The 13,101-nt window shown below is 64.9% G+C and overlaps 1 protein-coding gene across 2 annotated transcripts; it reads left to right on the top strand.

The window, feature by feature from the left end:
- The first annotated feature begins 4,602 nt into the window (after window positions 1-4,602).
- On the top strand, window positions 4,603-12,888 carry ASPHD2 (aspartate beta-hydroxylase domain containing 2). 2 transcript variants are annotated; one of them, XM_063350831.1, is made up of 4 exons: window positions 4,603-4,782; window positions 7,828-8,945; window positions 11,517-11,630; window positions 12,751-12,888. In XM_063350831.1, the coding sequence occupies exons 2-4, from the start codon at window positions 8,060-8,062 to the stop codon at window positions 12,858-12,860; spliced, it is 1,110 nt and encodes a 369-aa protein (XP_063206901.1). In that variant the 5' UTR covers window positions 4,603-4,782; window positions 7,828-8,059; the 3' UTR covers window positions 12,861-12,888. The 2 variants fall into 2 exon arrangements, with proteins under 2 accessions (XP_063206901.1, XP_063206902.1); XM_063350832.1 differs by lacking the exon at window positions 4,603-4,782 and adding an exon at window positions 4,908-5,743.
- The last annotated feature ends 213 nt before the right edge of the window (window positions 12,889-13,101 follow it).

The raw sequence follows: 13,101 nt of genomic DNA, 5'->3' as shown, positions 1-13,101 counted from the left end.
GCATCCCTTCAGGAGCCATCCGGGCCCTGGCACGTCCCTGGGGAGTGGGGAGCATCAGGAGTGTGCAGGGCAGGGTCCTGCCCGGGGGGACCCCCGGGTGCCTGCGGGACAGGTTCCTGCTATCCGGGAGCATGGTGGCAGGGTGGCGGATGTCGCCACCTTGCCAAGGAGCAGGGCCACTGTGAAATGCCGGGTTAAATACCATTTCCCGACACCTGCAGAGTGCCAGGTTACCCTGGCAATGGCCAGCGGGGAGGGATGGGGATGAGGATCCCACCCAGCACCCTGGGAAATGCCCTCTCTTGGAGCATCCGCTGCCCTGCCAGGAAACCCGGGGCCTCCTGTGCATCCCTGCACCTCCCCACACAAAACAATAAAATAATCCTGCACTCTGAAAATGTGCTTTTAAAAAAGGTTATGATGCGACACAAGATAATAGCTTCATGTAGCAGCTGTCAGGCTAATGCACGGGGCGGGGGGCGAAGGAGCCAAGGCTCTGATGTGGAGTATTCCCGGGGGAGGAAGCTTGGGTTATTTTTGGACAGAGATTGCAAGAGAATTAAAATGAAGGGGGGGAAAAAAAAAATGTCTTTATGCTGCCATTCTTCCTCGGTGACGTAAAGCGGGAGCCAATCTCTGGCCTCACGCTTTGTGCTGTGGATTAAGCTTTGTCTGGGCGCAGCAGCCACAGCCATTCCCCGCCTCTCCCCTGCGGAGAGCCCGAGCGGGAGGACGCAACGTGCTTGTCCCCCGGCAGTCACGTAGCCGAAGGACCCCCGTGCCCACCCACCCGAGCTCGGGGACACCTCACCTCCTCTCCAGCCGCGTCGCAGGGCGGTGAGGCAGAGCATCCCTGCCCAGCCCCAGGGGATGCTCTGCCCCGGCGCGGGGGGCTTGCGCTCCCTAGCAGGATTTCACGCAGCCGTTTGCTGGCTGCATTCCTGCTCCTTCCCTGATCGTGGGGTTATTTCTCAGCAGGAACAAAAAGCCGGTTTTGGGGAGCCGTGCCAGGGATGGAGAGCTGGGGCAGCAGCCGGCCCCCAGCCCCTCGGCTCTGCTAAGGGCTTTGCTCAGCGTCAGGAGGCTGGAACCGGCCACCGAGTGCCCATGGTCACTGGTGTCAGTGGTGACAGAGCCCTGGGGCTGGCGCTGGCATCCTCCAGTGCAGAGTCGGAAAATAGCAGCAGGGTGGAATACGACTAAAGAGCAAAGAGCTGGGGGGCCACAGGCTGCAGAGCAGCACCCAGAGGCAGAAACGCTGAGGGAGGGGTGCGTGGCTGCGTGATAAAGCCATGCTCAGAGCATCCTGCACGTTGCCCGGGCACAAGCTGCTCTGGCAGGGACTTGGGGAACAGGATCCTGCGTGGTGCGGGTCTCCTCGGCTCGGGGAGCACAGGGACGGCCCCTCCGGGAGCACCGTCCCAGCTCCAGCCTAAACGCTCCGGGAAATCCTGGCCTTGGCAGAACACGAGTGCACTTTTGGCTGCAGCCGCGTCCTGGCAGAGGCTCAGGGGAGGACACCGGGCGGTGTCTGCCCCAGGAGCTCAGGAAAAGGGAGAAGGAATCACCGGAGCCAGGAGGCTGCCACGCAGACAGGGCTCCTGCCAGGGTGTCGCTGGCAGAGACATGCCAAGCGCATCCCAGGGCTGCTCCCAGCCCTTCTGCTGTGTAACGGTTCCTGAGCTGGGTGTCGCTGGCAGAGCCATGCCAAGCGCATCCCAGGGCTGCTCCCAGCCTTTCTGCTGTGTAACGGTTTCTGAGCCTGCTCTCGCTGACTGTTTGTCCCCTGCTAGACTCTTGCTGTCCCTGCCCGGAGCCCAATGACCCTTTCTGATGCCCAGGTGCCAGCAGGGGGGCCAGGCTCTGCCCCAGCAGCAGCACTCCATCCCGCAGCCGCCCCTCCATCCCGCATCCCGCATCCCTGGGCGCTGTGGAAGCAGGGGCTGCAGAGGCAGTGCTGCGGGGTGGGTGCTCGGGGTGCTCCCCCCAGCCTGCAGCGCTTCAGGGGATCCCAGCTGAGCCATCCCAGCCCCTGCCCTGACTCACAGCAATGACATCTCCCCTGAGCTCCCCGCCCGGGCCAAAAGGGAGGAGAGGAGTTGATAGGGCAGAGGAGGGACCTGAGGAGCAGAGGACGCTGGCAGCAGGATTAACCCTCGCAGCCAGCCCCCCAGAGGAGCACAGGGCAGAGGCATTGGGTCCCTGCACCCTCAGCGTGGGACATGCATGGCATGCGTGGTGCAGGGTGTCTCTGTGCTGCATGTTACGGGCTTAGCATTACTGGAGGAAACGCACAGCAGGGAGTCAGGATGAGACCCCCGTCCCTCAGACCCCTTGCCCCTTCTCTCCCCCAAGCTCTCCGAGCTGTGGAAGGCTGCACAGCAGATCGGTTTCTGTAGTGCATGAAGTGTTGAGAAGGGGGTTGCTGCGCTGGAGGGTGAAGAGAGCCAGGCGACATCCCAAAGGCAGAGGGAAGAGAGGGACAGCTCGTCCTGTGGAGAAGAGACGAGCGGCGGAGCTGAGGACCAGGGACTGGAGAGGCCAGAGAGCAGAAGGCAGGCAGAGGGGAGAAAGGATGGGAGAGTCCAGAGCGCAGCGCCGAGAGCCAGCAGAGTCTGTGGCTGCCGACAGAAGGATGCGCCGTCTGCCAAGAGCGGGCAGGAGGTGCGGGCTGAGGCTGAGAAGGGTCTGGGAAAGAGCAGGAAGGAATAAACTCACCCTCCTTTCACCCTGCAACGCGCGGTGCTGCCAGGGCCCTGCAGGAGCAAAGCGGGGAGAGGGCTGGGATGGGGAATGTGCTCGTGGGAGCAGGGAAACAACAGGAGAAGACAGGAGGCAAGAATGTGCCAGGGCAGAAAACAAGGTGCGGCTTGCTTAGGTCTGCAGTAGCCGGGGATGAGGTTGCTCCAGAGCACGGACACACACCTGAGGGGCTGAGCAGAGCCCTTCTTTCACTCCTAAAGCCCAGCTCGAGCCGTGACGGTGGCAGACGGGCAGGCTGGCTACCTGCAGCACGCAGGGAACCTGCGAAACAAGGCAGGGCTTCCCCCGCGCTGGGAGCGGTGACACGTGTCCCACGCAGCTCCACGTGGCACCCTGCCACAGGGCCAGGGCAGCGCTGCCAGCGCTCTGCCCGCACCCGGGCTCTGCCCACTCTCAGCTCGACACGGCGGCTCATCCGGCACCAATGGGAACGGTGGAGGGAGGGCTGGAATTTTGGGGCCCACGGATTTGACAGTATTCCCTTAGGTGAATGGGAAAAGGGCTGGGGAGGAAAAAAAGGAAGAAGCAGGCAGCAGCAAGGCTGAAGACAAACTGTTCCTCCACCAGCACCTGAGCTGATAAGGGACACCCCAAATTGCTAAAAATTTTACTTCCTCTACAGCCAACCGGCAAAGCTGCTCTCCTCTTTTCCATAGGGCCAAAGCGTGGATGTGTGCAAGGTCAGCTTGGAAAGGGAAGGTTTTGTCAGCCCTCTCAGGCTGGTTGAACTGGTTGGAGCCCAGTGTGTGTGGGGCTGGCTGCGCTCGCAGTCTGCTCCAAGCGCTGAGCTGCTGCTTTTAGACACGGCCGGGCACTGCCAGGGCTCTGCAGCTCCTGCACCCGCTGCCTGTGGGCTCTCAAAGGGAAATTCCAGGAGCTGAAGCTCCCTTGGCCCAGGAACCTCAGCCCTGACAGAGGGAGGAAGCGCCGCAGCGCAGCGGGAATGGGAACAGGAGATGCCAGCAGACAGGTTGTCATTTACCATCCGAGGGACCTTCCTAACTGGAAGGGCAGGAACTGGCTGGGGGGCGGGTGGGGGCACTCAGACACTTCTGCCACCCCCTGGGAGTGCCCACAACCCTGGGAGCTGCCTCCCCAGGCATCTGCATCCATGGGGCTGCATCCCAGGTGCCCCCAGCCCCCCAGGACAGCATCTCCTGTATCCTGGCAGCCAGCACCCCCGGGAGCAGCTTCCCCCCACCTCAGGTGCTGCAGCACGCCCTCACATCCTTGCTGAGGCATCCCTGGCTGGCTGCATCTCAGGCACTGCCTCCCTGGGTGCTCCTGTCCCCTGCATACCAGATACAGGCATCCTTGGGGACCAGCAATCCCTGCATCCCGGGTGCTGCATCCCTAGGTGCCTGCATCCCTGCAGCCAGTACTCCCTGCACCCCTGGAGCCAGCATCCCGCACATCCCAGCTGCTGCATCCCTAATAGTCTGCGTCCCTGGAACCAGTATCCTGTCTCCCGGGTGCCTGCATCCCTGTGTGCTCCCACCCCTGGGGCCAGCAACCCCCGGGGCCAGCATCCTCTGCATCCTGACTGCTGCAGCCCCCAGCACCTGTATCCTCGGAGCCCGTTTTCCCTGCACGTCCTCCTGCATCCCCCTCGGCGCCTCTGCACCTCCTGCATCCCCGCTGCTGCAGCCCCAGACGCCTGTGCCCCGGGGGACCGTGTTCCCCGCCCCCCTCCGTCCCGGGGTGCCCGCAGCCGGGATGGATGCTCCCCTAGGGACCAGCCTCTCCCAGCCGACCCCCAACCCCGGGGTGCCGCAACCCCGCCCGGCTGCGCGGTGAGGGGGCGCGGCGCGCCGCCCCGAGGCCGCGGCGATGGGCGGGGGCGGGCGAGCGGGCGGTGCCTCGCCCGGGGCCCGCAAGCTGCCGGCCCCCGGCGCGGTCCCGGCGGGGGCGGTGCGGGCCCCTCCTGCCCGGGCTGCTGGGAGTTGTGGTCCGCGGCGGCGGCGAAGGGAGAGGAGCGGAGAGGAGCGGAGCGGCGGCCCCGCACGGCCCGGGCAGCAGGTCGGTACCGCACCGCACCGCACCGCGGGGGGAGAGGGGGAGGGAAAGGGCGAGGCCGCGGGGGGGTTGCGGGGCGGGGAGCGGTGCCCCCGGCGGGGAGCGCAGCCCGGCTCCGCCCGGCCGGGGCAGCGGGGCTCGGCGGCGGGCGGGCGACACGGCCGCGGCCGGGTGACACCGCGGCGGCAGGTGCCACCGCCAGGTTGGGTGACGTGACGCCAGCGCTCGCCACACACCGGGTGATGCAGGCAGCCACACCGGTGACACCAGCTGACGCCGCCACGCCGGGTGACACGCTCACACTGGGTGAGACCAGTGCGCCGGGTGACACCGCCGGGGTGGCACGCCGGAGGAAAGGGCCAAGCCGGCGCCCGCGGCTGCCTGGCCGTGCTCCAGCTCCGTAGTAGCAGCCGGCACCCTGCCCTCACCCCAACGCTCCTGCATCCCGAGCAGGCTCCCCACACCGCTCCCAAAGGCGACGCTGCCGGTGCCGAGCCGAGGACAGCCCCGCCACGCGTCCTCATCACCGCAGGGCCCATGGCCTGGGGATCCCGGCAGGGCTGAGCGAAACCTGCCTCCTCCGGGAGATGCCGGGGCCCCCACGGAGCTGCCGAAGATGCAACTTTCTGCTGCATCGAAGCCTCTCTGCCTTCATTATGTAACGGCGCTGCTGCCTGGCACGGTGCTCGCCTCCACGTCCTGCACAACTTCAGTGTGATGTGGAATTGATTTCCACTCTTCTGGACTGGCGCCGCTGTTTATTATTAGCTGACGGGTCTTTTCTTGGATCTCGGGCCAGGGGTGCTTTATGCAACTACCCATCTCGGCACGGGGACGCCGCGCTGCGCGCAGACAGGCTGGAAGGGTGACGGCACCGACCGGTCCCGGCCGTACAGCGTCCGCTGGGAGCGGTGCCGGCGTTTGGGGCCCTGCTCTGCCACCGCTGGCACAACCCCTGCGGAAGGTGGGTTTGGGCAGGTTTGCATCAGGGGTGCAGGAGGCAGTTACTGGGTTGCATCCCTGCAGGAGGCTCTTCCTGAAGCATCCCTGTGCAGTCCAGGGCTCAGTAGCCCAGAGGCTCCCTGGCTGCACGGCTCTGGGGCCAGGCAGGCTGCACGTGGGCACGGGGGCTTTGGTGTCCCACTGATTTTCCCCCTTTGAGGTGTTGACAGCAGCTCCAGGGCAGCAGCAGGGCAGTGTTTGTGCTGTGCCACCCTTGCAGGGGTGTGACTGACTCCGGCTTGGGGACCCCACGGCTGTCAGACCCCCAGCTCGGCCCCCCCTGCACACTCGCTTTGTCAGTTGGCTTCTGGACGAGCCTGGCTGCTGCGCTGAGGCGGCTCCCGGCTGGCCTGCCAGGGCGAGAGCCACCCTGAATACAGATCATGCCAGGGCTCTGCCTGCCTTCCCGGCCGCGCTCCGGCTCCGCAGGGACATTGTGCCAGCCTCGGGGAATACCCCTGGGACCGGCTTCACGGCCGTGCCCTGCGTACCGAGGCCTGGAGAAGTCAGTGTGTCTGGAGGGATGCCAGCCGGTGGGGATAGAGCAAAGTTATCTTAAAATTCCCAGGAGGCTGCGACGTGCCACGTGGATTGCGCATCCCGGGACGGGGCACACGTGCAACGTGCTACGAGGAAGTAGGGAGGAGGGAGGTCAGCTGTGAGGATGTCCCTCCCCGAAGCCCGTGTCCCCAGCCCTGCACGAGGTCCACAGCTGCAGGGTCAGGTCCCAGCCAAAGCTCCACCAGCAGAAGCGCATCACCATTGTGATCAATAGGGAAATGCACATTCATTAACAGGCTGCAGGACCTTGGCAGGGAGGGCTGGGAAGGGTTTGGATGGCTTCCCTGGCTAATAAACCCATCCTACTCCTTCAAGTCAATGCTCTTACAGAGGAGCTCCCACGGCGTCTCCCTCCCCCTTACCTGGATCATCCTTGTTCCTGGGATCTCCTCCCAGACGGAGAGCTGTTGGCTCCGCAGCTCCTGCCGGCCTGCATCCCCCTGCCCTGCCCGGGGCTGGCCAGACCTTGGCACGTCTGGGAGGTGCAGTCTGGGCGCATCCTTCACCCCGCTTTTGGTGCTTCGGGGTGGGCTGTGACCCTCCGCATGTGCCCAGCCTGAGCACCTGCTTGGTGTGGAGACCTGACCTGCGGACACTCCTCACCAGCAGTTTTAAACGCTGCACATCAGTAATTCCAAGGCTCTCCTTTGGCTCTGGCAGTGTGCTGGAGGCCAGGATAGCTCTCAGCATGCTTTCCAACCTGGTTTGTGCTTCCCCTCCATTTCTCACCCGTTGCCTTACCTGCCCGTCTGCCCCCGCTGCCTGCTGCTCGGAGGTGCCCGGGGATGGATTTTGGGGCAAGAAAACATCGCTCGTGGTTATGAGGAGTTGCAGCATCTTCTCTTCCCCCAGCTGCTTTCCCAAGAGCTGTGATGGTGCTGGGAGCCGTTCGGCTCCTGTGACCTGCAAGCCGGTAGCCTCTGGTTGGTGAAATCAAAGAAGCCATCTGCCACCATCGCCGCTGTGCCCTGGCCGAGCGCTGGGGTCCTGTGTCCCTGGAGAGCAGAGCCACCGGCGGGCTCAGTGTCTGGAGGGAGAGTCATTTCAGAGCATTTAGGTGGAGGGGATAAACCGATGTGCTGCAAGATAGGGCTGTTAAGTGTCTATTCCCAGCCTTGCCCTGCTGCCTTATCAGCCGGATTTCAGACATGATAAGGCAGCGATGGAGGAGAGAAATGGAGGGGAGAGCAGGAGGGGGACACTCGCCCTGGGGCAGAGGGAGCCGAGGGGCCTGTCTCTCCCCCCTCACCTTCCATTTGGATATTTGTGGAACATGCTGTTTGGAAGGATGGGGGGGTTTCTCAGCATGGGGTGATGTTGGGCTCCTGGGCAGAGGGGAGGGCTCTTTATCCATCACCCCGTCATGAGGAGTCGGAGCCCCACGCAGCCCCGGGACGTGGCTTTGGCTGCACCCTGTGCCCTGAGACCCCGCAGGGACCCCCAGGGGAAACTGCCTCCCTAACACCTCCGTGTTTCTTTCCCCAGAGCCTTCCTCCAGCGCTGCCTTTCAGGATGATCGGCCCAGGAGCGCCAGCGGAGACCCTCCAGGCACATCGCTGCTGACCCACAGCGCCGGGACCCCCGGGCAGCCTGGCCGCCCGCCTCCCCGGGAGCTGCCGTCAGCCGCTGCCAATGCAGAGCCCCCGGGTGCGCAGGGGAGAGCCACAGCTCCACTTCCCCATGGCAGCCCCTTCCCCTCGCGCCCTGGCCCAGCTGCATGGTGTGGGTGCCCCTGAGGACCACGAGGACTGACCGCCGGGCCCCCCTGCGCGCACCCGCCACCCGCTGCACCACCATGTCTTTGGAGTGGCTGATGGATTGGAGCTGGTCCCTGGATGGCCTCCGGGATTTCATCGCCACTGGCATCCAGTCTTTCCGGGACTGCGACGCCACCGCCCTGGCCGCCGTCGCCTGCCTCCTGGTCCTCTTCGTGTGGTACTGCTACCACGTGGGGCGGGAGCAGCCCCGCGCCTACGCCACCGTCAACGCCCTGATGCAGAGCGCCGAGGCCAACGGCGTGCAGAACGGGTACGTCTACTGCCACTCGCCCGAGTGCGTGCGCTGCACGCACCACGACGGGCTCAACCAGAAACTCTACCACAACCTGCAGGAGTACGCCAAGCGCTACTCCTGGTCCGGCATGGGCAGGATCCACAAGGGCATCCGCGAGCAGGGCCGCTACCTCAACAGCCGGCCGTCCATCCAGAAGCCAGAAGTCTTCTTCTTGCCGGACTTGCCGACCATGCCCTATTTCTCCCGGGACGCTCAAAAGCACGACGTGGAGTTGCTGGAACGCAACTTCCAGACCATCCTGTGCGAGTTTGAGACCCTCTACAAAGCTTTCTCAAACTGCAGCCTCCCGCAAGGATGGAAAATGAACAGCACGCCCAGCGGGGAGTGGTTCACCTTCTACCTGGTGAACCAGGGCATGTGCGTGCCCAGGAACTGCAGGAGATGCCCACGGACGTACCGCTTGCTCGGCAGCCTTCGCACCTGCATTGGCAACAATGTCTTTGGGAATGCATGCATCTCCGTGCTCAGCCCGGGCACCGTCATCGCCGAGCACTACGGACCCACCAACATCCGCATCCGCTGCCATCTAGGTAAGCGCCCGGGGGGGTGGTTCATGCCGGCGGGGCGTCCCCACCACGGGCGGACAGAGGGCTGCAGCCACGCCTGGGCGCGGGAGCCCAGAAAAGGCCTCTTGCACCCCGTGCTCTCCAAGTTCAGCCGCTAATTGCTGCTAATTGGAGCCAGCTCATGGCGCAAGGGAGGTTTTGGGGCTTTGGAAGCAGCAGCCTTCCCGGGAGAGGCCAGCGCTCGGTCCCCGATGGGTGCCCGACCTCCCCCAGGTCCCCAGCTCAGCAGCAGGAGAATTTTGCTTCCTCTTCCCGCTGTCCTGCAGGCAGGTGAGAGATACGGGGCTGATGTTGTGTAGGGGTCTCCCAACACCCCCCCACTCTACAGGCAGCCCCCCCTCGCATCGCGGGATGCGGGGCAACCTGGGATGCTGCTCCAGGGACCGAGCTGTCTCCCAGCGCCGCCCTTCCGGCAGCTCCCTCCCTCCTGGGATTTCAGGCATGGTACAGGCAGATGCGAGCAAAGATGCCGCTTTGGTGCAAATCAGGAGTGGGGGGGGGGGGGGTCCCAGGGGTATCCCCTCTGGCGGGGTAAGCGTTGGGCTGACGGCACGGTGCTCCCGGCCCCGCGGGTGCCCGGGATGGGGAGAGCCCAGGCGGCACAGATGGTCGGGACGCTGCCGCGCTGGAAGCGGCGCAGATCGTGCCGGGGGAGGCACCGCACGGGCCCTGCTGGCAAACACGGAGCGCGCTTGTTCAGCCAACTCCTCTTGGGTAAACACACTCAGGCGGTGACTGGCCATTTATTTAGAATGGGAATCAGTCTTCAGAGCTGATCCGAGGAGTTCTCCAGGCCTGGGAAGCCGCTGGGGAGCCAGGACCTGCCCTTGCTGGTGCGGGGAGGCAGCCCACCGCCCGGCCACCGGCTCTCTCCGCTGGCTGGGGAGATGCCTTCTCCTTGCAGGGGGCTGAGAGCGGCTCCCGGGAGGGGGCCAGTGTGGCAAAGTCCAGGCTGGCTCAGATGAACGCACCCTGCCCCGGCAGCGTGGAGCTGGGGCCAGCCCTCCAGCTGGAGCACGCACGCCCTGGGGAGATGAGCCATGCGGGTCATTCCCTTGTCCTTCCACGTTTTCCAGCTCCATCTGCTCTGCAGCTGCTGGCTCTCCAGCCAGGACACAGCACGGGGCACGCCGATGGGCTGCTCCTGCACTCACCGACATCCCCCCCGGTGGCGCTGGGGACTCGGCTCTCACCGTGCCCAGGGCACGGATGTGTTTAAGAGACAACCAGCCCTTTCAGGCCGGTTTGAAAAGCCAGGAGAGCCGTCAGCATAATCCAAGTCGCTCTCTAGGATTTACCCCAACCCCACTACTGCTCTGCTGAACGCACAGGGCCAAGCACAGGCACCGGCTCTGCCCCCCGCAAGGGACAGGGCAGTGTCCCCAGGGGTGCCGTGGAAAGGCTGGGTGCTGCTGGCCGCCTCCTCCCCGCCTCCCCCGGCTGCTCAGCTCCCCCTTCCCAGCTGGAGCGTCTCCAGCTGAGGCCGTTGTGCAGGGAAATGGCTTCGGGTTTTGTAGGCTTTGACACAGCCGTTGGAAAAGCGGAGCGGCTTTCTGCGGTCCCAGCTCTCCCGGGCAGCCGGGAGTCCCTGCTGCGCTCGCTTGGTTTTTGGCATCTCTGTGAGATCCGTTCCTGCTCATTTGCTGCATCGTTACCGTTCGCAAGCCACGTGAGCCCTGACCCCTTTCTCCGCCACGGCTGCATCCTCGGGGCAGGTCGGCTCTGCGCCAGCTCCAGCGGTCCCCAGCACTGCGGGGGGTGACGTTCCTGGTGCAGGGGGTGACGGGATCAACCCTTGTCAAAGGGGCCTGACTTGCGCTCGTGTTTTGGGAAAAGATACGTTTTATTTCTAAGATTGACCTTCATACGGCCTTCACAGAGCATCTTCCCTTACGAGCGTTTTGCGACCCTCCCCTGGGTTTCTGTCCTTGCAGCTGCCTGGTGGGGGACGGATCGGCAGCAGCTCAGCTGGGGGACTGAGGGACAAGGTCAAGCGGGGACGTTGTGGCAGAGCCAGGAGTTGAGCCCGTTTCTCGAGCCCCTGTGCAGCGTCTCCTCCCGCCCCAGCCCTGCAGCGGGCAGGGTAATTGCAGCAGAATTAAGGAGGAGGAGGGGGCAGGCTCTGCCTTTGGTCTTGAAGCTGGAAAGGGTATCGGGGAAACTGTGGGCTCTGGGGACTTGTTGGCCGTTCCAGGTGCAAAGGAGGCTGCCCGTGACGCTGAGCCCGTTGGGGTACAGCGAGTGACTGCGGGGGGTGCCCTGCAGCAGCTGGGGAGGAGAGGGCAGGGGGGAGCGGGGCAGGGGCTGAGCTGCATCAGGTTCAGCTTGCAAATGCAGCGCCAGCTTCGCGTGTGGTTTGAACCCAGGACTTTGCCACGCGCCGAGTTCAGCGCAGCGTCTGCTGCTGCTGCTCCTTGGAGGGAAGCAAGCCCTTGACAGCAGCGTGGAGGTCGCCGGTGGCGTTTCAGGGCTGTTCCCTTGTGCCCGGGAGCGCAGCATCTCACCCTCCCGCGTCCTCTCTCTTTGCGCCCGCAGGTCTGAAGACGCCCAGCAACTGCGAGCTGGTGGTGGGGGGCGAACCCCAGTGCTGGGCTGAGGGTCGCTGCCTGCTCTTCGACGACTCCTTCCTGCACACGGCGTTCCACGAAGGTAAGTGCCGGGGGGGCCGAGGAGGAGCGGGCAGGCAGCGCCCAGTCCCTCCTCCTGTCTGCAGGGCTGGAGGCACCCGCGTCCCGTGGGGGTTACACCGCTGCTGCCCTTGGCTTGCACCAGGGAGGGCAGCAGCCCCGTTCCTGGCATGGTGGGGATTGCCCATCACAGACGCTCCTTGCTGCTTCGGGGTGGTGGAGCATCCCGGCACCCCTTCCCCAGCAGAGCCCCTGCAGCCCCTCCTCAGCCTGCCCCAGGACCCGCTCCCGTCCTGACTCGCTTTTAGCCCACCCTGACTTGCTTTTAGCCCATCCTGACTTGTTTGTGGCCCTGCACGGGGCCCGGTGGTCCTCTCCCCGCCATGGCAGCTGGCACAGAACTGCTTCCCTCGTCCCCCAGAGCTTTGCAGGGCGGCATGGGCTCCGATGCTGTCGGCATCCTCATCCTCTTGCCCTTGCTCGCGGCAGCGCTGCCGGCTGCAGTGGCCCTGTCGCAAGGCAGCAGCTCTGCGCCGACATGCCAGTGGCACCTTTGTCTCCCGTGCACGGAGAAAAGCTTCACGCCGGCCTGTTTTGTTGCCCCTCTCCGTCACTGACGGAGGCTGTTACGCTTCAGCTCTCCCGGATTAACCGGCATTAGCCGCTGATGGCATAAAAGCATCAAGCGGAGCTGTTTTATGCAGGGGAGCGTGCAAAGAGAGTGGGAGAACAAAAGCTGTTGCTCCCACATCAACCCTGCTGTGGCGTCGGGAAGCGCAGCCGCGGGGCCGGGAAGGCTGGAATGCGGCAGCAGCAGCTCCCTGCACGGCTCCGAGACACAGCTGCAGGAGGGGGAGCTCGGCGTCGTGCCGCTGCCCTGCCACGGGAAACTTTCGGGTCGGATTGTTCAAAGCAACCCCGGAGCCCTGGCAGGGGGGACCCTGCCCCACGCTGGCTGCTGGAGGCACTGGGCTCCCGGTTAGCAGCAGTTTAGGTGTTTCCTGGGGTTGCACTGGGCAGACGCCTCCGTGCTGGGCGCTGGCAGCAGCCTCCCGGCGTGGAGCCCATCACCCGTGCGCCGGGGCGAGCACCGGCCTCTCCTGCAGGAGCCCAGCCTCACCCCGTGCTCGCATCCCACCCAGGTCCCCCGGAGGAGGGTCCCCGCGTGGTCTTCATGGTGGACCTGTGGCACCCCAACGTGGCTGCTGCCGAGCGCCAAGCCCTCGACTTTATCTTCGCCCCGGGACGATGACGGCGCTGCCCGGTGTCGTGGGTTCGAGGGCAGCCGGCGGGCGGGCGGCCGTGCCGGCTCGGCTCTGCCGCGGGTCCAGCACCGCACGTGGACGCGCACGGCCTCGGGTCCTCCCTCCCGGGGGCTCTTGTAAATGGAAACTGCGACGTGTATCAACGCCCATCTCCTTCCTTCCATCGTTGGCTTCAGGGATTATTTTTCCAACATGACAGCGCATCGCCTTCCCTCCGTGGTTAGCTGC

This window comes from Chroicocephalus ridibundus, chromosome 13, assembly GCF_963924245.1.
Source record: "Chroicocephalus ridibundus chromosome 13, bChrRid1.1, whole genome shotgun sequence".
Classification (NCBI taxonomy): Eukaryota; Metazoa; Chordata; class Aves; order Charadriiformes; family Laridae; genus Chroicocephalus; species Chroicocephalus ridibundus.
The sequence above is the reverse complement of the archived record's forward strand: the minus strand, read 5'-3'. Positions and strand labels throughout refer to the sequence as shown.